The sequence below is a fragment of the Lynx canadensis genome, chromosome X (genome assembly GCF_007474595.2).
Source record: "Lynx canadensis isolate LIC74 chromosome X, mLynCan4.pri.v2, whole genome shotgun sequence".
Taxonomy (NCBI): Eukaryota; Metazoa; Chordata; class Mammalia; order Carnivora; family Felidae; genus Lynx; species Lynx canadensis.
The window spans coordinates 96,011,765-96,038,588 of record NC_044321.2 but is presented as its reverse complement, the minus strand read 5'-3'; the positions used below and the strand labels follow the sequence as shown (position 1 = coordinate 96,038,588).

The 26,824-nt window shown below is 48.1% G+C and overlaps 1 protein-coding gene across 2 annotated transcripts in view; it reads left to right on the top strand.

Moving 5' to 3' along the window:
• Positions 1 to 2,647: 2,647 nt before the first annotated feature.
• TMEM255A (transmembrane protein 255A) overlaps positions 2,648 to 26,824 on the top strand; it is a 57,110-nt gene continuing 32,933 nt past the window's right edge. For both annotated transcript variants that reach the window (XM_030305155.1, XM_030305154.1), the window contains exons 1-4: positions 2,648 to 2,839; positions 9,510 to 9,652; positions 19,753 to 19,815; positions 22,634 to 22,723. In XM_030305155.1, coding sequence (XP_030161015.1) covers positions 2,782 to 2,839; positions 9,510 to 9,652; positions 19,753 to 19,815; positions 22,634 to 22,723 — 354 coding nt within the window. In that variant the 5' untranslated portion in view covers positions 2,648 to 2,781. The remainder of the gene's footprint in view (positions 2,840 to 9,509; positions 9,653 to 19,752; positions 19,816 to 22,633; positions 22,724 to 26,824) is intronic.

The window sequence follows — 26,824 nt, the reverse complement described above, 5'->3', positions numbered from 1 at the left end:
TTGCTTTTTTTCTTTTCCAAGCTCCCATTCTAGTCCCTCCCCTTATCCCAGATCCTCTGTCCAAATAAGCACACCATCTCCAGGGACAAGACCGCTACTGCTCTCTGAGCTGTGGCGGCTGCCATTGTCACTGCTACTGGTCTCAAAGTCATCTTTAACTTGACTGAGAGCCTGCTGTGTTCCAAGTCCCATAAGGTTCCCCAAGAGACCGTATGAAGGAAATACACAGTGTGCAAGTTCTTTTAAGTAGCTACCTCCTCTAGTACTTTTTAAAATAGCTTTTAATTTTCACGCAGGCTTCGGGAATACAGATGTGGATAAAGCAAGCTCCCCCGCCTTAAGGGTACCTCACTCATTTCTGGCTTTGATTATAAAGGTCAATTGATGGGCAGTGCACTAAAGTGAAAAGGCCTCAGTCTGTCCATCGAAACCAGCAAGGTGACAAGTTTCTACTTGGCTTCTTTAGGGATCTCCAGCTGTGTGGTTGCCATAGGGGAGCCAAAATCTCTAGAGAATGTGCAAAGCCGTCTTTTCCAGCCCGTATAAACCCTCTTTTCTTCAAGGCTACTTTCACAGAAACAAAATCAGTTAGTTATGAAGTACTCCTGAGAAACCAATGCTGGTTGCAGGAGACCTTCACATGTAATGTATGAGATACTTAGAGCGAAGGGGGTGGGGAGAGGTAAGTAAACACAACTGAGGACAAACATGGCAAGAGTATAAACACAGGGCTTCTCCTCTCTCTGCCTTTGTGGAGCATATGGAGATTGACACAAGCCAAGCATGCCTAAGACACACACCTCTACACCAGTGGGCATCTTGTCTCTATCTGGGACATATCTCACACATTTCTAAACCACATCTATAGCCTAAGGCTGCTAATAATACCTGACACGGCATTCAGCCTGGCCCCTGGGGTGCCCAAGTTCTTTACAAAGGGCTTCCTTTTTAACCTTCAGGAAGTGTCTTTTCTTCCTTTGGAAGACGGGAAAGGGCAAGGGCCCTTGGTTCCATTTGGTGGATAAGGAAAGAAGGCCTCGCAGTGGATTAGCAAGCCAGAGCTGGAAAGAACCAAGTTCTCTTCTTCATCCCATCTCTCAGGAAGAGTTTTTTACTTGTTTGTTTGTTTGTTTGTTTGTTTGTTTGTTTTGGCGGGAGGACCTGGAAAGAGTGTTGTCACAATCATCAGGGGAGGTGGTTGGAAGGAGGCCTGGCGATCAGAACCTGGGAGCTCTCACGGGGACAGAATGGATGCCTTCAAACGGGAAAACAGATAAATTCCATAAGAGGCCAGACCCACGGGGGTCTACTTGCCACTGTTATCGTCTTCTTCACTTTCTGGCCTCATTCTGTTCTGCTGCTGTTTTGAGACCTCAAAACCGCCCTCTGGGCTGACAACATAGTGACTGGGGTCTAGTGGGGTCTGGAAGGACTGGTTGGGAAGGACTTTGCTGTCCTCCAAGATCAGGGCCATTCACACTTCACCCTCAGTTTCCCTTAGGACCCCCCCCCCCCCGTGGATTCTGGCAGGCATGGCTTGTTCATTCTTTCCAAAGTTCCTTGTGTTTTCATCCTGTTGCCCTTCTTAGGGCTAATGAGTTACTTAGGTTTCCAATATGCTATACAGAGTAATATTTCTTTTCAGCTGCCACCATAGGAAGAACACTAACCTGGGAGTCCAACAGATCTATGTTCAAATCCCACCTCTGCCACTTACTGGCCTAGTGGCTGCAGGAAGTGTTCATCCCTTCTCGGAGATGCAGTTTCTTCATCTGTAGAATGGGAGTATTGATACTTCCTCTTCCTGCCTTGCATGGCTCTTGTGATGAGAAAATGAGATCATCGACATAAAAGCATCTTGACCAGAAGCACAAACCGGGGTGGTGCTGATGCCGAGTCATATTTGCTTTAGCTGAAACTCCTTCTAGCTCTTAGGGGGCTGTTGGTTCTAGAATTCTCAGATCTGGTGAATAAGGCTGTGTTCCCTCTCTCCATCTCTGCATAATTTTATACACGCTGGTCACATCCCTTCCCAGCCTTCATCTTTCTAGACTAAAGAGTCTGCGTTTGTTTAATCTATCTTCATATGGCAGCCCCCTCTACCCTCCCCCATCCCCTTGATTGTAGAGTGGCCCTTCTCTGGATCATCTCCAGCTCCATTATGTCATTCTGGAAGCACTAAGACCAAACCTGCACAAATGTGTGTGTGTGTGTGTGTGTGCGTGCGCGCGCGCGCGCGTGAATGTGTGTGTGTGTGTGTGTGTGTGTGTGTGTGTGTGTATTCATCAGCCCTGAACCTCTGACTCTGCCCCCTCCACAGTTATAAATCCTAGAACAGGATGCTTGCCCAAGACCCTCTCTCCAAACTACAGAGAAGGCCGGTTGGCCCCAGGCTGTAGCCTCCCCCTCTTTCTCTGCGCAGCCCTGGCCCCAAGGGGCTAAAACGGCTCCCTGTCTGGCTTGGGAGGCTGGGAGGTGGATAACTAGGATGGGGGGGCCGAGGGGGAGGGGTGGGGGGGTCTTGCGCAAGCGCACGCCGCCGCTCGGACCGCCAATGCTGCTGCCTCCCGGAGCAGAGGGAGGCAGAAGAGGAGGGAGGGAGAAGAGGGGAAGGGAGGGGGAGGCGGCACTTGGGCTGCAGCTCGCAACCAGAGGCAGTCTCTCTCTGCTCTCTGGAGGGACGGGGAGCGGCAGCCGCGGAGTAGGATGCTCTGCGGGGCGCCCTGAGCCGGGGGCGCGTGAAGCAGCTTCGGGGGCCGGGGCCACAGGGCAGCTTTCACCATGCATCAGTCCCTGACTCAGCAGCGGTCCAGCGACATGTCCCTGCCCGATTCCATGGGTAAGTCCAGCCGCCCTTCCTAGGGGCGGCGGCAGCTTGGGGTGAGTGCGCTGCCCTCTGGACCACAAGCGCCCCGGCCGCTCCCGAGAGCCGGGGAGCGGGAAGCGGGGCCAGGTAGGGGGTCCGAGCTCCCCTGCGTCTGGGTCGCCGACCAGAGCCCCAGGGGAGCGGCCCGGCGGGGGCGGGGGCGACGCGCGGAGACTGGAGCGCCAAGCTTGCGTCGGAGTATCCCTGCCCCGGAGTGCGGGTGTGTGCGTGTTTGTGTGCGGGCGCCGACAGACTTGCAGCTGGTGGTAAATTCCAGCTGTCTGGAGATCCAAACACTTCCCTGCAACCTGCGCCCTCGCTTTCCATTCGACGCTCCCTCTTTGCAAAGTCCCCGTCACTTCTAAGAGCTCACGACTAACGACAATTAGGAGAAGCAGAGTCCTCGCCCCCTCCCAACTCTGTCGAAGCTGCCCAGAAATTCAGAGCTGCAGTGGTGTTGGTGGGGGCAGACTTGCACCTCGCTGGTGGGGGGGTTTGCGCAACCCTGGGGGATGGGCGGGGGGGGGGGAGGGGGGTTCGCGGGAGGGGAATTCCTAAGGAATCACTCAAGACAGCCCAGCCCTGCAGTCTGCAGCGGCAGGATCAACATTCCTTGAATTTGATTCCTGTTCTGCTCCAAATGCACGGAATGTGCGTGAGTGTGAAAAAAGAGGTTGGGGGGGGGGGGAGAGACGAGTGAGAGCGCGAGAAAGAAAGAGCGAGCGCGAGCCCGCGCATCTTCTGAAGTAGCGCTTTCCCTCTCGGGGTGGAGTGGAGGGGGGGGGGGAGACCCACTAGCCTGATTTGGTTCAACACTTTTCCTCATCAAACCTGGGGGACAGCTGATCAAATCAGGCACCAACTTGGCTGCCCCTCGAAGCTGCTTTTTGGTAGTTACAAACAAAACACAAACCCAGTCCCCCTCAGCTGTTAGGCACCTTCCCAAGCCCTATGATTTCACTGGGCGGAGAAATTAATTTGGAGCCCAGGAGAACGGGAGGAGATTGTCAAACCATGATCCCACCTAATCTTAAAATTCGCCTCGGGTACACTTTAACATAATCGAATTATCTCTTGCCAACATACTTTACATTCTGCAAATTTCCTCCGTCCCGAATTCCTGCCATCCAATCTGCTCAGGTCTTCTCCGATGAATTTGCGGGAACATCTCAAAAGGAGGGGGCGGGGAGAGGGTTGAACCCCCTGTGTGAGCTCCTTACTGCCTGCAGAAGGCCCGGTCTCCACAGAATTCGTTCACCGGAGGGACCCCAGAAAGTGTCATCTCCTAGATGGTGAGAAGATTAGTATTTTCAATGGTTTTGCATATGCAGTATGAGAATTTGCTCTTTTTTATTTTTAAGGGTGTAGTCATTTGCAACGTGGTCCAAATGAGGCCAAGGACTTGGGTCCGAATCCAGAACCCAGCAGTACCAGACTCCCCCCAGCTGTCTTTCTAACACGACACACACACACACACGCACACGCACACGCACACACACACACACACACGCACGCGCACACAGGCACACAGAATGCACTCCTCACCTTGGCCAGCTGTGGCGCCAGCGCAGCCCCTGGCTCCCCGACGCCAGACTGTTGCGCCAGGGAGGGCCGGGTGGAAGAGTGCGAGGGCCCGCAGCGCCCATTCCCGCAGTGGGCCACAACCACCTGCAAAGCCCGCCCCCGCGTCTGGCCGTCTGCCAGTGGGGGAGTGGGCAGGTTAGGGGCCCGGGGCTTAAAACGTTGCTACTTGGCACATGGCTCTGTGGGCTGGGAAACAAGATGAAGAGAGTTCTTTCTTGGGCTCCCGGGGGCCCTCAGCCAATCTTGGCGTTTCCCGAAAGGTCTGCGCAACAAGAAGCTGAGTGGGCTTCTCCCAGCCCAGACTCTACACTGCGGGCAAAAGAATCCTAGATGCCTCATAGACGCGCGAGCCTGCTCCACGCATCCCGCTTTGTAAAGTCTGCAGACCCAGGGCACTAGCAAATTCCTGAGTCGAGTGGTAACCCTGGATTTCCAGTTTGGACAGGGGAGCCTCCCCGGAGTTCCCTGGCTCGGGTCCCGCACAACCCAGGCCTGAATCAGCGTCTAGGCTATTTAGGAGCTACTCCCACTTAACTCAGCTCTGGCAACGCCACCTTCCCTTGCATGGGGGGTGGGGGGGGGTGGAAGTGGGGGGGTTGTGTTTCAGCCCCCAAGGGGCAGCATTTCTGAGGGGATTCCCTCTGCAGGCAAGACACAACTGCAGCCCAAACAGTAAAATTTAAGACACACACTGCACCAAGGTGCCTGCATCTACGTTTGCTGGCTGCCTGGGGATGAGCGGTTAGTACAAGGCTTGGAGCGGAGCAGGCGCTTGGCAATATGAAGATGGTAATTTGACTCCGGCGCCCCTGCATCCCCTTCCAGCAAACCCCCTTCTCCCTTTTGGCAACACCGCCCCCAGGCGCTAAGGCACCTCTACTACAGCGGGCACTCCGCTCCCAAATAACACATTTGTAATTCACCAGTGACCTGGGACATCTCTGATCAAAGAACTGCCAGAGGCGGGGTGGGGGCGGGGGGGGGGGGACGCAGGATATCAGCACCCTTAAGAAAATGTTTGGGAGATTGACGGCCTTGAGGCTCTTGCGTGGGCAGGCACCTGTTTCCACCGATGTGCAAGGCTGGGACTTCCTGGGACCCTCCCTGTGTGGCAAAGCTGACTCAGGTAAGCAAATCCTAACTGGTTCAAAAGATGAGCCCTCCAAATTAGCCAGTCGTCAACAACATGGTGTATAGGACAGGCTACTGGGCCCCTGTCCTTGCTGCACGCCGATAGCGATTACACACCCTGTAATCAAGGGGGTCATCAAGAGCTCGTACAGGTAAAACAGGAGTAAGCAGAGACAATCATCCCACCTTCTGGCAACCCACATCTTCGTTCCTGTCATATACACCATCTTGGACCTGGATTTATCATATGACTTGTGTGCCAGACCCCCAATTTACAAGGGTAATCAATTTACCATTGATATATGTATTGAGTAAGGTATACAGGAATTCAGGGACATGAAATAATGAGCGATTAGAATAGAGTGAGCTTGGTAAGAAAACTTTTGGAGGAGGTTAGTTTTGAGCAGGTTTTAGGGGAAGGGAGGGACTCAGATTCAAAGACCGCAGTGCAGGTGGGGGATCTGACCAGGGGGGAAACCAGGCTGTATCTGGAAGGGTGGAGGCAGCAAATAATTGGGCGCTTCTAGAGCTGAGTATCCTGGTCGTCACGAATCTGGGGTGGAGGTGGGGCACTGCAGAGAGGGAGGGCCGCAGTAGCTCTGCAGGGAAGCTGCTGGGGGCGGAAGGGGGGCAGGCAATGCCCATGACGGGATTTCAGACTCTCCCACTGCTCTTGGTTGCAGGGGTGGTTGTCGTTGTTCAAACAGAAATCTACTGGGCGCCAAGTCGTCGGGCTAGTGAGAGACATTGGGGTTTTGTGACATTAGTTGACCAGAGGCTTTTAGTTCTGGTGACCCGTCAGGTATACCCTAATTTAAAAAATCAATCCTATGAACACAGCTTATATTTATTCACACAATTCCCCGCACGCCTTTTTGATTAGAAGGGAAGACATTCTGATATGTTGCCTCTGGTTTATTCAACAAGTATTGACTGCTCTCTAAGTATCAACCACTACGGTAGGCACTGTTTTCTGGTACCTCCTGCTTTATTTAAGTACCTCCTGGTATCCGAAGTTTTTTGATATGTTGATTAACTAAACAAAGTCGGAATCAGATGTTCCTGTGTTCGCGGGAACATCTAGGGCAGGCCCCAAAACTGTACCCTAATAAGAATAGGGCTTCCTTCTAAGATGAAACAACCACCAGGAATATGTCCTTCCTAAACGGAAACAGTTTACCTTTAGTAGCCTGGACCACATGTTCAGAGAACGTTCATCTGCTCTAAGCAGATGTGACTTTTAAGTCAAATTGACACTAAAGATAAATGGAGAGGTGACTCTTCACTTTTCAAAAGCATTCGCCCCGCAGTTCCTTATGATGGTCAACTCCCCAAGTACAACTAGAAATAATTTCATCTTCCACAATTATAGTCCTTATAGTGTAAAGTAGGGAGTGACTTGGGGGAGGGTGTGGGGGGGGGACAGAGAATAGATATTCAACCTAGTGATGAGAGAGTTTTCATGGGACTTTTCAAAACAAATCCTATTTGGAGGCAAGGCCCCTGGAAATCTGTAGGATCTTTGCCTGGGTTTCTCAACCAACTGGATTTTCAATTCAGGTTCTCAAGCAGGAGAAAAAAAAAAATAGATTTTCAAATGACACCATGTGGTTTGCTGAGTCACTTTTCTGACCTGGCTCCTGTGCTTTTAAGAGCTAGAGTGATATTTGCAAAGGAGACCCAAGAGCTGTGAATAGGATTTAAAGCCACTTGGCAGGGAAGGAGTGGGCAGGCGAGTGATACCAAAAAAATTAGAAAGACCATACACACACTCCCTCAATTTAGTCTCTAAAGTTATATGTTTTCTGTGTGAGGTGTTGAGACACTTTTCGTGCGTCACAAAGATACCCCTGGCGGCTCCAGATGTTTCCTCACTGCGTTTTGCTAATTTGAGGCAGGGGAGGGCTCAGATGGGGTGAGCGACAAGAAGGCAGACAGAATGGAAGGCGAGGTAGGTAGGTTTATGTTAGAGCCCCTCTGTTCACCGGGAAGCATCTATCAACAAACAGACTCAAGGACCCTGGTTTAGACACTCATTTAAAGGAACCCCTCGAGATCCAGACGGAGGCTAACTAACCTCCGGGCGAACAGAAAATAAATCCTGCCCCCCTCACCCCACCCCCCACCCCCCCCCCCCCCCCCCCCCGCAGTCCGCAGCTCTGCTCTCGGTGTTTCCACCAGTCAGCCCGCCATTTGCATCCCAAATAGCCCTCTCTCACGAAGGGCCCTGATGTCACAGGTGTCCCCAGTGGTCCTTTATGCTCTTCCCCGTGGAGGCTGGACTCGGGCCCCACTGGAGAGGAGCCTTCATCTCCCAAGTCTCCCTGCCTCGCCTCCCAGGGCGAGATCGGGGTGCCTACAAGCGCTCCAGCCCCTTCTACATCGCAATGTGTCTTAGAGCGGGATCGCATTAGAAATGACCCTGATGAGTCACGTCGCTCACTTTCCAGGCTGACGTCAGGGGAGACCGCCGGCCCCTCCCACCTCCCTTGGGGCCCTCGGCGGGGACGGCCCCGGGGAAGACAAGATGGACGGTGGAGCGAACCCGGGGTGGCGCGCTCCGTCCACCCGGGAGGGCGGATCTGCTGGGGGCTGCGCGGGCCCGGCCGCAGCCCTGCCCTCTGCCCTCCTGGCCTCGGGGTCTCGCTGCTTGTCTCGCCTCCCTCCCCCGTCCTTCGTCCCCGCTCCTCTCCCTCCCAGTGGTGCGGTCTGGGCGGCTTCAGAGGCGGCTGCTGCCCTGAGGCCGAAGTGAGGCCTCCCGGGACGGTGGGGTCCTGGGAGCGGCTTCTGGGGGCCTCTTTGGGCCCCTAAACGCCAGCCAAGCCACATGGGTGGGTGACCCCCATCGTAAGGCTCCCCGCCGCTTCATCCGTCTCACTAGAGAACTGGACGCCCCTACCATTCCCCCACTCGCTTGGTTTCCCGGAACGCAGAGGTGAGAACTCATCCCCGGTGGTCCCCGTGGGGAGTCCCTTCCCCTCGCTGGGGAAACAACGGCGGCGCGCGGAGCGGTGCTCGATTCCTTTCCCAAAAAATTATATTCAAAAGCGAGTCTCGATACCATTTTTCTATCTGACTTAATAAGCCTGTTTTCGGGAAAAAAAAATATTGGTTTGCGCTATCGTGTCTGATAAGCACTGAGTAGGAGAACGGGTTTCTTGTCATTTATAATATTTATGTCACCCTCACATAGGCCTAAATGTGTGTAAGTTATAATCTTCCCCATCTACCTCCCCCGATACATATCTTTGTGGACTAATGACCTCCAAACACTCACTTTATTACACACATTTGTTATGTGACAAATCTTGCCAACACACCATTTTAAAGTTTATACGCGAGGTGGCAAATGTCAGAAATAAGTGAAAAAAAGAATCCCAGTAACTGGCTTGGTTGTGATATTTACACTGAAAATGAAATTTCATATCTCCGGCTTATAAAAAATAACCCTTCTTAGTTGCATTTTGGCTTTAAAATATTTTCATTTAATGCCTCCATGCGTACACTTCCCATTTATCATAGGCCTTGTAATTTGGCCTTAAAAAACACTCTACTAAGTGGGTACGACACATCTTTCATGGAATGGCAAAAGCACAAAATTTGTTGTGGGGTTTTTTTTAATGTAACTGCTAAGATGCCGTCTGTTCATTTTCAAACCGGATATATATATATATATATACATATATATATATATGTATATATATATATATATATATATATATATATATATATTTCTTCTTGTAAACGTGGCACCTGATGATTGCAAAATACCGGAAGCTCCATCCCTTCCCCATAATTCCCCTCCCCAGAGATAACCCCAGCTACCAGTTGGGGTAGGAAAGGAAGACCTTCCCAGTGATTTTTCCCTTTAAGTCCGTGCCCTTCTCCGGCCAAAATGAACCACTTCAGTTTCTCTGTGTGCTTTCAGGAGCCTTCAATCGAAGGAAACGAAACTCCATCTATGTCACCGTGACTCTGCTTATTGTGTCGGTGTTGATTCTCACGGTGGGCCTTGCCGCAACCACCAGGACCCAGAATGTGACCGTCGGAGGTTATTACCCGGGAGTTATTGTAAGTATAAAAGGCCTAGGTAGGTCTCAGGGGCTTGCTGGCTGCGGTCTTTCGGGTTCTACTCGGAGGGTTTTTGACTGTCTGAGTTTCCAGTGTTTGCTCAGGTTTCCTCCTGTATATTTCTCTGTATGTGTACAGAGAGGAAAGTCTGGGCCCGTTAAGAAGAGCACTGGACTGCGAGTCAGAGGAATCCCAGCTGTGTCCCTAATTAGCAGTGCGCTGCCGAGCAAGTCGCCTCGCCCTTTAGGCCCGTGGTTTTCTGGTCTACGAGGTGTCACCAACCAGCAGGGTTAGCTTTAGGCTAAGGTCCCTTTCTCTCTGGGCACCTGCTTTCCCACGTATAACAGGCGTCACCTGACCCTACGTGAAACCTGACGACGGCTTGACACTCTGACTGTCAGCGCTGACCTCCAAAGTGAGCCTGCATTCCTATCAGGAAACACATGTGGAACATTTACTTCTAAGATAGGTATATTTATCCATTTACAGGTTTTATACATGTTGCTAAAACATACAGACATGGAAATTCAAGAATTAGATTCAAAAGAAATAACTTTTATTATCCTCATGCTAACTTCAAAGAATGACATACACTTCGCACGAAGCCGGTCATCAAAGGTAGTGGCTATGAATCCTTATTTCCAGTAGCCCGCTAGATCACTTTGAACGGTTCTGGCTGACTTATCAGGTACAATTAGGGTACCGTGGGCATCATTTTTGGAAATTTTCAAATTGGGGTAGAGTCGGCACACAATATCACACTACTTTCTGGTGTGCGACATGGTGAGTCCACATCTCTCCACGTTATGCTGTGCTCACCGCAAGCGTAGCCGCCGTCTGTCACCATACAGCGTGGCGTCATTGTTTTTTTAATGTCGATCCCACTGCGTAGCCGACAAAAAGCTCATCCCGAGACAAGTGTCAACTGTGCCATTTTCTTGTGGCTCGCTTCTGCTTACTTACATTGTTAGGGTCATCTTCAATTTGCGGTTTCTCAACAGGAGCCTTTCCAAACCACCTGTCCATTTGATAGGGACCAGTTTAGTTAAAGCTAGATAACGCAATCCGGGCGCACGTCAAAAGCCCCGCCATCAACTGGTTGCTGCTGGGATCTTGCCTTTTCCTCCCTGCAAGACGGGCTGACCTTGTTATCTGACATTCACACCGGGGGAGGGCGCCGGTGACAGTCTGTTCATTGAATATTTGCACCGCTTAATTTCCCTTACTAGTTTAGATAAACAATAAATAGGAAATAAGAGTTCGAATGGTTTCTTAGTGTTCGTCAGTGGATTGTTGTATCCGTCACCGGGGTGCGTGGGATCCGCTCTGGAAACCACTGAACTCTTGACATACAAAGCCTCATTTTATAGCAAATCATCGTGTCGTATACGTGACATAGATACACTTTCTTTTGTCATTTATACTTCAATAAATCTGGGGAAAAGAAGAGGAGAGAGAAACGAAAACAAACATGAGCCTCATTTGGATCGACACACACACGGCTGCTGATCCCAAAAGCCTAACCCTAGAGGTAGGGTCATATTTTCACCATCAATTATATAACTTGTCAGTTGTAAGTGATTGTAGAGAACAGGGAGGAAGTTTGGAAGTTTAGGATGGTTCTTTTATGTACAGTTAGTACGGCAAAGAGGTCAGATGTGTTTGTGTTGTTGTTGTGTTTCTTTTTTCCTTTTTTGAAGAGGTGGGGTTGGAGAGAGAAGCCAAGGGAGAGGAAAGGATTAAAGATGGATGTCTTTGACAAGCCCAAGCTGCTGCGAGTGACCAAGCCTGACGAGGGTTGCCTAGGCCACGGATTCCACAGTCAGCCTCCTCAATAGCCCTAGCCGGCTGGCGCCAGACGTGCCTCCCACCTCCCACAGGCTGCCTGGGAAGTTCCTTCGCTCTTGGGCAGGCAGGGCTCCCTCCAGCCAAGGGCAGGTGTCCCACGGACACCCGTTTGGTGCCCTCTGTTAAATGTGTGATGTGAGAACTCGCCCGGTCCACTTCCTGTGGTGAGGCAAGAAAACCAGTTGTCAGCAGAATTGGGTTTTATTTTTAAGCACAAGCGAGGGGGGCGAGGAGGAAGGGGGACGTAAGATTGCATTTTGGTGGCTTGGGAAAGCAATTTATAGGGTCTGTGTGACTTTGTGTGCTTCAGGTAGCTGCGTTTTGTAAAATATTTCTCACGGATGAACAGATGCTCAAAGCCGAGAGTCAGACTCCCCATGGGTGAGGCAAAGGTATTTTCCCTGTCATTTAAGAGTAGGAACTCCTATTCTAGAACAGTGGCTATGAACCTGCTCTGTAGAATAGCTGCCTGTGGGTGGCTAGGCTGGAATGCATGAACAAAGGAAGGAGGGCGCATGGTTGTTGGTATTCGAGTACCTGATGTTCAGCAAGCTCGGGAAGTTGAAGGGGTGCGTGCCTGTGTGTGTGTGTGTTTCACTAAAAGCTAATATGGAAATGTTAAGAGGAGAACCATCCCTAACAGACAGTGTGCCCCATGGTTTACCCTTTAAAAATGTGCTCTTAGAGTTCCTGTAGATTTGTTTCTTTAAAATGGGTTGTTTTTTTTTTTTTTTTTTCAACGTTTATTTTATTTTTGGGACAGAGAGAGACAGAGCATGAACGGGCGAGGGGCAGAGAGAGAGGGGGACACAGAATCGGAAACAGGCTCCAGGCTCTGAGCCATCAGCCCAGAGCCCGACGCGGGGCTCGAACTCCCGGACCGCGAGATCGTGACCTGGCTGAAGTCGGACGCTTAACCGACTGCGCCACCCAGGCGCCCCTAAAATGGGTTTTAATTATAGAAAGTGAATGGGGAAGATTGCAGATTGAAAGGCAGAAAAATCCATTTGGGTTTAGAGGTCAAATCATGTTGTAACAAATTCAGTGACGACTCAGGCCTCTGAAACAGCGTGTGCCTGACAGTCCAGATTTATCCGGGAGTGGGATGCTTTCGCTCATTGACCCGTTTGGTTATTAGAGAGGTAGGTACTGTATAAACTCTAAGCCAGTGGTTTCCCTACTTTGGTGTGCAGAAGAATGACCAGATGAAGCTGTGGGAAATGCAGACCTCAGGTCCCTACCCCCACAGATTCTGGTTTGGTAGGTTCTGTATGGCCCAGGAACCTGAATTTCCTTTTGATGAGCTAATTTTGATTGGAAAAGTAATACAAATTGAATCTGCATTTTACTAAATACCCCAGGGGAGCCTAACTCAAATGAACCGGCAACCACTTGGAGGACTAAAACCCGATAAATAAAATACGCTCAGCAATAAACCCAGGCGTTTTAAGATTCCATACTGGCAAATTGGTCACTCTGAATATAAATGATCAGTGTATAGCAATGTGAAAAATTTCAGGCTACTTGGAACTCTGATGTTTTGGGGTTAGCTCTGCTGGTTAAATGCTTTAACAATAAATGAGAATTCAAAATTTCAAAACAGACAAATTAGGGAGCAGTTATTACATTAAAAGAAGGCTTGTTATACATACGACTCACTTAAATATGGAGACTCGGGCATTTTAAAATATAATTACATTTGTACAGCTCAAACTCACACGAAACTTTTCTGGGGCATATTCATTTTGCCAAGCGAGGTGCCCTTGTACAGCAAGGTGCATTAGAATAGGTCATGAGCTACTTGATCTGAGCTAGAATGTGGTGCCAGCATCCTAAGACACACATGCATGTATGCATCTTTAAAGGTGCTAATCTGTCCAAGCGGAACTGCGCGGTTTTTTTAAAAACTTAAAACCGATGAAGAAAGACAAACTGGTTTAGGATTTTTACTATCCACCAATGTTCCAGACATTCCATTCCAGAAGAGTTCAGTGAGCTTTCTACACCAGAGGCCTAAAAAAGGCAAGAGGCTCACTTGTTGTATAAAGCTGAAAAGGGCAGGGGAGAGAGCGCGCTCCTTGTCTGCAACACTTTAACCTTCGATCCGGGAGAATGAAGCCTTTAAATGTGTTTCCCAAGCAACCCACAAGATGGGGTTGGCCACCTGATCAGCATGGAAATCTTTCATTCTTGTACCCTCTCCCCAGTTGTTGTACTGCTAAGACCCATGCCAGCCTGGGTTTTCTTTAGGAGAAAAAAAATAGGAGTTTCAGCCCCGTTCACAAGGTGGGGGTGTGTGTGTGTGAGTTAATGGAAAAATTATATCAGAGTTACCGTGGGATAGTAGGAAACTGAGACAGCAGGGATCATTCAAAATAATGGCCCAGAAACTTTCTTTAGGCAGATGTGGCTTCAGCTTCACATGTAAAGACTCTTGATAAATCCAACAAAGTTTAGACTAAAGCATGCTAAGGAAACATACTGAGCTCTGGATGGTGGAAGTTTGTAGTTTATTGTGAATTAGGGAGAAATTTGTCCACCTCTTGTTGAAAATGTCTCAAAAATATAAAATCATTCTAAAATAAAGTTCCTACCCCTAAGGTACATTTCAAAGATGGGTCTTGAATCTGGATTTGCTAAGTAAGACTTGTAATGCCGTAAAGTTCTAACCTTCATTGGCTCCCTGTTCCCTCCTTAGTTTTGTCATTCACAGCACTCCAAAGATCCTTTTGGTCTGGTCTCCCATTCCCCCCTCTTTTGCCAAAACTGTCAGTTCATGGCCCTGAACGCAACTTGGATTTTTCTGCCTTGCTGCTGTCATTTTCATTGTTCCCCCGGTCTGGAATGTCCTCCCTGCGTTTCCTTTCTGTTTATCCAAATGCTCTGTTCTATCCCAACTTAAAGACAAGGCAGGACATTTTTCAACCGCGGGGGTCCACGGTGGCGTCTGCCATCTTTGAACTCCTTACCATAGATTTCTCCTACTCATGGTTCCTGGAAAATACATCCTGCTTTATGGCATCTGTAGGGCCATAGTCTCAGTTTTGTTTTTACAGGTCCCCGATCCCTTATCTGAATCCTTGGGCCAGATGTGTTGGAGAATTTAGATTTCTTTCTTTCTTTTTTTTAATATTTTTTAAAAAAAAATTTAACGTTTATTTACTATTGAGAGACAGAGAGACACAGAGCGTGAGCAGGGGAGGGGTGGGTGGGGGGAGACAGAATCCGAAGCAGGCTCCAGGCTCTGAGCCGTCAGCACAGAGCCCTACGCGGGGCTCGAACTCACAGACTGAGAGATCATGACCTGAGCTGAAGTCGGATGCTCAGCCGACTGAGCCACCCAGGCGCCCCTCTTTTTTTAATATTTATTTTTTGGCGATGGAGAGCACAAGTGAGGGAGGGGCAGAGAGAGGGGGACAGAGGATCCGAAGCGGGCCTTGCACTGACAGGCTGACAGCAGCGAGCCCGGTGTGGGGCTCGAACCCATGAACCGTGAGATCATGACCTGAGCCGAAGTCAGATGCTCAATGGACTGAGCCATCCAGGTGCCCCTAGATTTCTTTTTTATTTTAGAAGGATAATACAGTGCATATATTATATTATCTAACATCCCAGGGGGGTTGAGAAAAACCCCATAATCAAGCACTTTCATATTCCTCTAATAAACCGAGTTTTTATACTAAGTGGATAAAGATTGTAAAATAATCTCACATCAGTTCAAGGTTTTGCCACCAAGTTAGTTACGAAAAAAAACAACCTTTCGTTTTTAAGAGCTTTGTGGATTTCAGGATTATGGGAAGGAATTGTGGACCAGTTTACCTAATTATAGCTCCTTGAGGGTGAGTCTCATTGGTTGTAGTATCATATCCCCCCGCTCCTACTTCTGGCCTCCAAATCACAGATATAGCACGGTGCCTGCCACAGAGTAATGTCCAATTAACATGTATTGAATGACTAATCCTTCTGAGCCTCGGTGCAGTGAATGGGAATCGGCCCAGTCCAAAAAGAGCCGTTAAATCTGACTTTGATGTCTAACGATTTGTGTTTTCCTTCAACGAGTGGAGGGCAGCCAAATCAAAGCAAATTGGTTATTTATTCAGGTAATGGGGAATCAAGATGTAGGTCCAAAGGCCTACACTTGCCATGATTCCCTGCAGTTCTCGAGGGATAGCCAAAGAGCTTACCTTTCTGGGGTCTCAGGAAAGTAAACAGTCGATTAGAAGTAGCTGCCCACTTTCAGGAAATTCTGTTGATTTTCCCCTTTTTATTTTCAACCCCCCAGCTCTTCCTCAGATAGGATTTTTCACTCCATCCTTGCAGGGAACCTCTTTCCTGGAGAGGGAGGGGAAGTGACGAAAGTCACTATTCTACTGACACACCACAAATGCAGCACAGTGTGGCTGAAAGAACACCAGCTGTTGGTCAGGGCACCTGTGGACTCCTGGCCCTGTCAGTAACTTGCTATAAGAGGGGATGAGTCCATACAATTCTCTAGGCCACCATTTTCTTATCTATCAAATGGGAATCGTATCAGCTCCACCCAACTCCATAGCGTTACTGTGACCAAAATAGAGGGCACATGTTGCTTTAAGTTAAAATGCTTTTCAAATGTACGGTAGTTTTTGCAACACTGGTGAGTTCATCAGCCTGTCATCCAGGTGAGTGAATTCTTCCAGCATGACTCAAAAGACAGTAGTTCCCTGCCTGGTGATCTCCACCTATCTTTGACCCCATGTTAAAATGTCTCCTCCTCTGTGAAATCTTAGACTTAACATTTATTTAGCACCCTACCTCATGCAAGCCACACCACGTACTTTGTTAAAAAAGGTTTTCTTTTATTTGAGTATAGTTGACACAATGCTGTGCTAGTTTCAGGTGTATGACATAGAGATTCAACCATTGTGCTGTGCTCACCACGAGGATAGCTACCATCTGTCACCGTACAACGTTATTATAATATTATTGACTGTATTCCCTATGCTGTGCATTTTGTTCCCATGATTTATTCATTCCATAACTGGAAGCCTGTGTCTCTCACTCCCCTGCACCTATTTTGCTCATCCTCCACACCCCCGCCCCCTTCCCTCTGGGAACCACCAGTTTGTTTTCTGTATCTATAGGTCTGACCCTGCTTTTTGTGTGTTTATTCATGTGTTCTGTTTTTCAGATTTTGCATATGATGAAATCATATGGTATCTGTCTTTCTCTGACTTACTTCACTTAGCATAACACCCTCCAGGTCCGTCCAGGTTGTCACAAATGGCAAGATCTCACCCTTTTATGGCTGCGTATACATACCACATCTTCCCTTATCTCTTCGTCTATCAGGGGACACTTAGATTGCCTCCATATCTTGGCTATTGTAAATAATGCTGCAATAAATGGAGGGCTGCATGTATCTTTTTGAATTAGTGTTTTTGTTTTCTTTGGGTATATACCTAGTAGAAGTCACACTACACACTTTATCTCATTTAATCCTCACAGCAGCCCTGTGTGGTAGTTACCATCATGGTTTGCATTTTATAAGTGAGGTACCTGAAGCACAGAGTGGTTAAGGGACTAGCCCAAGGTCACACAGTTTACAAATAGCAGAGCCAAGGATATAATACAAAATGAATGATTCTCTTCTCCTGTAGCACTATGTTTATATGTTGCCTGCGGTCCTTAACCCACAGTTTGTCTCTCCTTCACTGGACTAGGAGCCCCTGGAGGGCAGGGACCACATCCTGTTTATCTGGCACAAGTGCTTAGTGAATATTGGAAAGTTGAATGAATCGGAGTGGATTAGAATGGAATGGAAAGAAAAAAAGGGAACTGGATAAAGTAACTGTCTAACCTGGGACTTCGGTCCCAAGTGCCTTGTCTTTCCAGTCAATTCCATAAGGCTTCAGCCCACCTCTTCCTGGCCACTACCATCAGAGTTATTTGAGAGTGCCAGGAATGACGAGGTTTTTTGCTTCCTGTCTGAAGGTCAAGACTGCTTTTGGGGTCCAGGAGACCATTAAGTGAATATCTGTGGAAACTGATAAGCTGCTCAAAGGACTTATTTTCCATGTAAGAGACTGCCTCTGATTTTCTCACAGTCTCCACAAGTGGTCCAGAGTGCCATGAACACAAACTATTCATGGAATTCTTCCTAAAAAATAAAAGCTGTGGAATATATTGGAGGTGTGGATAAGAGAAAACATGAAGCTGTGTTATGAAATACAGCAAGCAACGATAAGATTTTCCAGCTCAAATTGGGTTAGAGTTGCTCAGAAACTAAATGTCTTCAAAAATGATACTAATCAGGGGCGCCTGGGTGGCTCAGTCAGTTAAGCGTCCAACTTCGACTCAGGTCATGATCTCACAGCTCGTGAGATGGAGCCCCGTGTTGGGCTCTGTGCTGATAGCTCAGAGCCTGGAGCCTGCTTGGGATTCCAGGTCTCCCTCTCTCTGCCTCCCTGGCTCGTGCTCTGTCTCTCTCTCTTTCTCAAACATAAATAAACATTAGAAAAAGTTTTTAATGGTAATAATCACTAGAACAATAATTAATATTTCCTGAGTACTTACTGTGTGCCAAGCACTGTGCTAAGTTCTTTCAATGTATCATCCTGGTTTGTGCTTGCAAAAGCCCTACGGGATAGCCACCACTCTAGTCCCCATTTTCCAGATTCGGAGACTGAGGTTTAGAGAAGCCAATCGGTTTGTTCAAGATCCCACAAACAAAGGTGGGAGAGCTGGGGCAGGAAGCCAGGCTGGTGTGAGAACCAGGTTTTAATCAGTATACTGTATGAAACAACACATTTCAATTACATTTAAACTAAGAGCAGGTGTTGGGGCGCCTGGGTGGCTCAGTCAGTTAAGCGTCCCACTCTTGATTTCGGCTCAGGTCACGATCTCATGGTGGTTTGTGAGATCCAGCCCCGCATCGGGCTCTGTGCTGACCATGAGGAGCCTGCTTGAGAGTTTCTCTCTCTGCCTCTCCCCCACTCTCTCCCTCTCTAAACAAACAAACAAATAAATAAGAACAGGTGGGAGATGGGCGTAGTTTACCTGTTGAGTGAGGATGTTCTCAGTAGAGTCTTGGATGGCACATGATATACTCTTCATACACTTCGGCTTCTATTTCCCAAGAGGGGTTGCTGGCTGAGTGGCCCTGAAGAATGAGTCCTTGGAAACTCGTATTCATTCCTTCCCTTCATTCCGTTTCATCCTTGGGTTTCTGAGACAGCGACCCAGCCCCCCCAGGCAGCCCACCACATTCCTGCCTCGCCCTCCGGGCCATTAGATTTCCAACCACAGGTGTAAGGCTTGGGGGGGGCCTCAGACTGAAATAGATGCCCCTGTTAGCCATGGTAAGGCTGCAGATGGAAACCGGGACCATTAGTGAGGTTAAGAGACTCGCAACTACATTGCTGAGCTTGTGTTAAGATTTATTGGCCCATGCTCACCACTCTTTACTTCTTCCGTTTTTACCCCTATCGGCAGCCTTCGTTAGTGATCGTGTTCAGCTTAGACGGGCCACCTCAGTCCGCTAATGGCAGAAGTGAGAGGAAAGTGGGACCCGCTACACTGAGCCATCATCCTATCCACTTAGACAGGGAAATTGTTTCGCAGGGTTTTACGCTGCCATTTCTGTTCACCCTCTAATGAATGCTTTCTGTCCATAAATGAAGCAGAGATGGAAGAAGAGGTGAATAAGTGCTAACATAAATTGCAGTGGGTCAGCCACAAATACAAGCTTTCAAAAAATAGGGTTGGTTTTTTTTTTTTTTAAGTCTAGGTTAAGGTGCTTGCTGATTTCTAAAGTACTTCCTGGGTTTGATTAGTGTGCCGGATGCATCGAAAATTGCTATTTCAAATCTTCATTTTGTAATCCATGCATCAGAGTAGAAGGCCTCTTTTCAAAAAAAAAAAAGATTCAGATCAGAATATAATGTGTGCTTTTCACCGTTACATGTCTCTTACTGACTCACCAGTCACGCGCTAGGTAATGGATATTGACATTGAGATAGGCAGGCTCCGAAACGCTCTGGTTGACCTTTACTCGTAGCTTTTAGGTATGATTTATTTCTATGAGGAAAAAATTTGCAAATAGTGGGGGAGGCACTTTTATTGAACACCTTGTATCTGTGTAACAATTGCATGTGGCTTTAGCATCTATACCCCAGTTCTTTTCCGTTGTCCTGAATCATATCCAGGAGCTGCAACGATCGTGTGGCCAGGCTGGCCACCTTCCCACATGCTATGTTTGCCATCTTGCTTTGCAGCTCGGCTTTGGATCGTTCCTTGGAATCATCGGATCAAACCTTGTCGAGAACAAACGGCAGATGGTAAGTCTGCATCGCTATAGAATTACACTCTTTGTCTGAAAAAGCTGAATATGTTTATGAATTAAATAACACACTTCTTAAGGTTGCCCACATTGGGCCACAAAAGTAACTGCTCCTTTGCCTTTTCTCCTCAGCCTCCAGGGAACTTGTTCGAAAGTGACCCTGTGGTATGGGACTTGTTCTCATCTTGCCCGATGCTCCCTCAGTGCCCTAGTTGGTCTCCTTAAGTGAAAGAGATAGAATATTCTGGATCTTGCCCTTTGCTCTCCTCCTCCCTCTCAGATGCATAACCTTTGGGGAAGGTTTTTGCAGAGGGCTCCTGCCTTTTAGGGTATTACAATCTAGGAGACTTAGATCAAGAGGACAAGTCACACTTGGGGCACACAAAAGACAAAATTATGAAGCCAACCTAAAGTATTCCCACGACTCATACTTCAAAGCTAAGTGTGTCGTAATGTTCAAAGGAAGAAGGAACATGTAACAGGAGGTAAAACTTAGAAAGTTTTATGTCCTAACAGGGGCCACAAGGGCAAGCTGTTGGGTTTCCTGGTATGGACCGAATTGCAAGCATATTGTAGTTTTATTGGCTTGTAAATCAAGATGCCTGGTGAGTGGTCAGATGGTGGACTGATTAGGCTCCCCCAGTACAAGCCTCTGTGGCATCTAGACTTTGATAATGGGGTCTATTTAACAGCAAGTTTAATCAGATAACGTCATAGCTCCAGGGACAGAGAACTCTAACCATATGTTCTCATGTGAATCGCCCTCAAGGGAGAGCTCATAGTTCTCTTCTTTTTAAAATTTTTTTTTTCAACGTTTATTTATTTTTTGGGACAGAGAGAGACAGAGCATGAACGGGGAAGGGGCAGAGAGAGAGGGGGACACAGAATCGGAAGCAGGCTCCAGGCTCTGAGCCATCAGCCCAGAGCCTGATGCGGGGCTCGAACTCACGGACCGTGAGATCGTGACCTGGCTGAAGTCGGACGCTTAACCGACTGCGCCACCCAGGCGCCCCTATAGTTCTCTTCTTCCATTTCACCTGGACTCCCCGCCTCCCCTGCCAGTTGTGTTTGCACTTGGGGCTTACATTATTCAAAATAACGGGAGAGTTTTAATTGTAGAGCTGATCATAGCATAGCTGATAATGCCAATTTCATGACATCGTTCATCCATTATTTACCAATTCTCTGTAGCGCTGTGAAGTGAGATTTATGGGGAGAGGCTTCTGAACAACTCCTGAAGGAGATGAGTATTTCCTCCTGGCCTGTAGAGGAGGGAGAACCTTAGGGTGGCCTTGACTTTGACTTGATTTTGCCCGGGAGAGCAGTTTAATGCCAAGCTATTTCCCCCCTCTTTGCCCCCAAACACCCGAAGAAAGCAAAACACTGATTCCGTCTAGTTCTGAGGGTCAACACGGGCAGACGGTAGGCTTAGGCAGCGCCTGCCCCTGCCCCTGTAAGCACCTTCCCCCGCATTGGGTTGTAGTATCACCCTTGTAGTGGAAGACGAATTATTAGGAAAACTTGTCATTTAACATAATCATATAACATGATATAACATTTATATATACACTCATATACATATATACGCATATACATATGCATATATACTCATCATATAACATGTTGAGTATAGGGCGGTCTGGTTCAAGCAAACATTTTCTTACTTAAAAATTTTGGGGGGGGGGGCGCCTGGGTGGCGTAGTCGGTTAAGCGTCCGACTTCAGCCAGGTCACGATCTCGCGGTCCGTGGGTTCGAGCCCCGCGTCAGGCTCTGGGCTGATGGCTCAGAGCCTGGAGCCTGTTTCCGATTCTGTGTCTCCCTCTCTCTCTGCCCCTCCCCCGTTCATGCTCTGTCTCTCTCTGTCCCAAAAATAAATAAACGTTGAAAAAAAAAAAAATTTTGGGGGGTGCCTGGGTGGCTCAGTCAGCTCAGCGTCCGACTTTGGCTCAGGTCATGCTCTCCAGATTTGTGAATTCTAGCCTTGGGTCGGGCTGTGTGCTGACGGCCCAGAGCCTGGAGCCCACTTCGGATTCTGTGTCTCCCTCTCTCTCCCTGCCCCTCCCCCTCTCGCACTCTGTCTCTCCCTCTCTCAAAAAGAAATAAGCATTTGAAAAATTTTTAAGAAAAAAATAAATAAATACTAAAAAGAAAAAAGAAAACTTTTTGTGTATATTACGCAGAGTTAGTTGATGAGTTCCAGAGACTTCAACCCTTGTCAAATGTCTTTGGTATTTACTTTGGTATTTGTCTTTGGTATTTACATCTTACTAAGTTGACTGTTCTTTCTTCAACAATGCAGAAGGCCATGCAGGGTTGTGTGGGGCCTCAGAACCATCCTTGTCTTCATCAGTGCCCACTGCGAGGGGTTGAGAAGAACACTGGACTAGGAGTTGGTGGGCACCAGACCGGATGGTGGCCCCGGGCACACCACTTCCCCTCCTTGAGCCTCCAATCCACCAGTAAATAAAATAGGGGGTTGGACCACATGATGTCAAAGGTCCGACATCTTCCTGAGTCTGAGCCTGCAAGAGCCACACGCGTTCCTCCTTGGACAATAGGCTGGATGTTCATTTGGTGCTGACAGACTCACTGAATGAGTTTCTTAGCTTGCCCTGAACATGGGGAACGTGCTTCAGTGGCCCCTTCCCTGCCTCCCTCGGCTCCCATTCATCCTGGATGATTGAAGAAAGCACCCTCATGGGGTGGCCGGCCAGAGTTCTGCATTGGCTAGCATTCTCTTGGGGACCATCTAGTCTCCAGAAGCAGCAAGAGTGGAAGGCTAACAGACACTTTTGTTTCCCCCTCACCCTCGCAGCTGGTGGCCTCCATCGTCTTTATCAGCTTTGGGGTGATTGCGGCCTTCTGTTGTGCCATCGTCGACGGGGTCTTTGCTGCGAGACACATTGTGAGTACTTTCAGTCCTGGGTTCAAGCCATTGTACGATACAGCAAAGTTGAGTGTGTGCTGAGGTGTGTGCCGAGTGCTGTGAGGGGTACAGAAGAGGGAGAAAACAAGATCTGTGTCTCAGGTTGCCGACAGTCGAGGACACCACGGGACACACGGTCATCTAGAGAACAGGGGCTGAGCCGGGGGTATAAACTCTAAGTACCAGAGCGGTTTATCCTGGACTCCAGTGGCCAGGATAGGCTTCCCCGTGGTGGTGGGAGCTAAGCCTTTGACACGTAACTGAGATTTGGAAAGGCAGAGGGAAGGGCTTTGGGGCCGGGGGAATGACTCGGAGGTGACGTTGGGAGCGAGGAGGCAGGGAAGAGCAGGGGGGCCGATGACTTGAGAGCCTTGGAGGCTTCAGCAGCCACAAGAACAGACCATGAGGACAGAGTCACCTTTTCTCAGATACCTGAACTTTGCTGTCCCTACAACCATGGTTGGCGTTTAGTGATAGGATTGGGCTCCAGAGAAGGCCCCAGAGCTAGAAGCCTCCACTCAGAGCCCAGTCCTGGAGTGCGGATGCCAAATCCTTCCTCCTCTGGAGAAGCTGCACCTTGAGAAAGGCCATTTTACTCCTGAAACCCGGACCTGTGCTCTTGTTTGAGGAAGCCTGGGATTCAGGGCATTCCTGTGTGGCTGTCGACAAGAGCCCTCGCCCCTCTTTCAGTACTTTCCATTCCATAGTGTTCCAGACTATTCTGCTAGGGCTGACTTCTCCATCAGGCACAATAGGCACAATGCCTGTGGCCCATAGGACTTTCAGGGTTTCAGTAAAATATTAGCATTTCTTTTCAAATCTGTAGAAACATGATAAGCTTTTAGGTCAAGAAAAAGTTTTCCCATATAATATAAATATATTTGTCTTTATACCAGTGCAGTCATTAGATACAATTAAAATAAAGAAGGGGCGCCTGGGTGGCTCAGTCAGTTAAGCATTTGACTCTTGATTCAGCTCAGGTCATGATCTCACAGTTCGTGAGCTTGACCCCTGTGTCGGGCTCCATGCTGACAGTGCAGGGCCTGCTTGGGATTCTCTCTCTCCCTCTTTCTCTGCCCTTCCCCCACTAGCGCGCTCTCTCTCAAAATAAACCTTTAAAAAAAATAAAGAAAATATAATTTTCAATATTTTTTAACGGGGAGACGGACCCACAAAAGCAAAAGTGCCTAGGTCCCAGGGAGGCTGTAACATAGCCCTGATCCAGCCCACAAACCCAAATCAAAAGCGAGCCACAGCAACTTACTGGGCCCCCACAACCAACACAAGTACTCCTTTCATTCCTACTGAATCAGCAGGGAGAATGAAAACACCTCGTGAACTAGTTGGAACTGTTTTGCTTTCCAAAACAACTGAATTGGAGCAAAATTGTATTACCAGAATCTTCTGTGGATCAATGGCACTTTATTCCATTTCAATCACTGGCTAATAGTGCAGGTCATGTTGAGGGAGCCTCATGGGTATGGTTGGATCTGGGGAAGGATGATCTGTGACATTATTATTTCAATTCCAACTTGCTCTTGGACCCTCCTCTCAGGAGTAAGAGTCAGTCCATCATTTGCCAAGATTGGAGGGACTCATGTGGTTGGTGCTTCCCCACAAGCAGTCTCCGAATTGATGTCTCAGGAGAGGATTTCTGGGCAGAGGGCAGAGTAAGGGGTGAGAGAGAGAGGGTCTTTACCCGATTTTCTTTCCGGGCCGAGAATTTAAACGTAGGCCCCTCTATCAGACCCATCCCTTCTGATTTTAGATGAGAACAGCCATCTTCTTCATCTTTTTCTTCTTAAAAAGGCCAGTGATACATGGGGAACTTGTAACATCCACAAGCCCACCACCCTAACTTAGCAATCCTTATCATTTTTGCATATGACCCTCTGAGTAAGCACCCAGTTGTGTGGCTGTGTGTAGCATGGTTGCAGCCAGTCATGGCATGCGTGCTATTGGTATGCAACAGGAGCCATCTTAATAACAATAATGCCTTGTTTTTGTGTAGCGTATTTAGCTTTTAAATGTGCCTTCACATCTATTGTCTCATTGGAGACCCACAGCAATCCTGTGAGATATGTAGGGCAAGCATTATTATCCCCATTTGACAAGCAGTATTCACTCTGAGGCAGTCTCCATGGTAACAGAGGCCTAGTGGCCAAGAAGCCTGCAGTAGATTTTGATGGCATCATGAGCTAAAATGGCTTCCTCTTTTTCCCTCCTCCTCCCACTCCTAGTGTGGTTTTTTTTTAACAGCTTTATTGACATGTAGTTCACATCCCATATAATTCACCCACTTAAAGTGTACAATTCAGTGGTTTTCAGTATCCTCACTGTTACGTGGAAACCACCACCACATCAATTTTAGAAGATCTTCATCATCCCCCAAAAGAAGCCCCATGCTCTTGACTCTCACCTCCCTTTACCCCTAGTCGCCTCAGCCCTAGGCAGCTACTAGTCTACTTGTTTTTTTCTTGATAGATTTCCCTATGCTAATTAACCGTTCATATTAATGGAATCATAGAATATCATGGTCTTTTGAGACCTGACTTCTTTCACTTAGTGTGCTATCCTCAGGGCTCACCCATGTCGTAGCATGTATCAGTGCTTCATAGCTTTTAATGGCCTAATAATATTCCACCATATGGATATACCACATGTTGTTTGTCCATTCAGTGGCCGATGGGCATTTGGGTTGTTTCCAGCTTGTGGCTTTTATTAATAATGCTGCTCTAAACATGCATGTACCATGTGGCCATATGTTTTTGTTTTCCTTGGGTATATACCTAGGAGTGGAATTGCCTGGCTATATGGTAACCACGTTTACCCTTTTGAGGACCTACTGGACAGTTTCCGAAAAGAGCCGCACCATTTTCCATTCCCACCAGAAGTGTATGTGGGAGAGTTCCAATTTCTCTGCATCCTTGCCGACTCTTATGATCTGACTTTTTGACTCTAGTATCCCACTAACCATCCTAGTGGGAATCAAGTGGTATCTCAGTGTGGTTTTGATTTGCGTTTCCTTGACACTCCTAAATGTTTTTGAGCACTGGCCTCTGTCAAAGGCAATGGAGAAAAATCCAAGTTATACTTACTGGAAGTTTCCTCTAACGACCACCTACGTGTCTCTGACTCTAGGGCCTCTGTACTTCCTACAGTTAGTGGCCTGCAGCAAAGTGTTTGATTCGTAGATTTGGGTTAAGGCTGGATGAGTCTTTTAGAAAAACTTTCTGCTTACACTGCACCTGTCCTAAGACATCTGCCAGCCCTCACTGACACCCAGAGAGTTTTGAGAAAGGAGGCTTTGTTAATGTATGGCAATATCCGTTGGCTAGTTTAACGAAAGGCCCTTTTGGATCCTAGCACTGCTTGGGTGGGCTAAAGCCAGGCTTTCTTTTTATAAACAATGAATTTTTTAAAAGATTTTATATTTAAGTCATCTCTACACCCAACGTGGGGCTCGAAGTCACAACCTCGAGATTAAGAGTCACGTGCTCCTCTGAGCCAGCCGGGTGCCCCTAAAGCCAGCCTTTCTTGTTGTTGAAATCTCTCAGCACTATCTTGCCCTGTCCTTTGGCTTGGGAATGTGTGAGCTACCTCTCAAGACCTACCTTCTTACACGCCCCTCTAAATATGTCTTCTTCCTTCTCTCTCGTCTCCTAGTTCTTTCCTTCCCCGCCCCCAACATGGCCTTTAACCATCTGGGAAGGTCATTTTGCCTTCTTGTAACAGTTTCCCCCTCTTCCAAATGGATGTAAGAGTAACCTACCTCTCAGGCTCAACCTGAGTGTGATATGAAGTAATGGGTGCAAACGGGGCCTGGCACAGAGTAGGCACTCAACATAAAGCAATGTCCATTTCCATCTCTTCGCTCCAGAGTCGGAAGCCCTTCGGATTTGAAAGGTCACCGAGCCCTCACGAAGTGACTTTTTCCTACCTCCCAGTTGCCAGGGCTTATTCCTTCTCCGGGGTCTCAATGCACAATAGCAGCCAGAGGCAGCAAAGGGGCAACCGTCACACACGTCTGTCTTCATCTGGGGCAGTTGGCGGCTGAATGCTTTTTGCAGAACCAGGAGG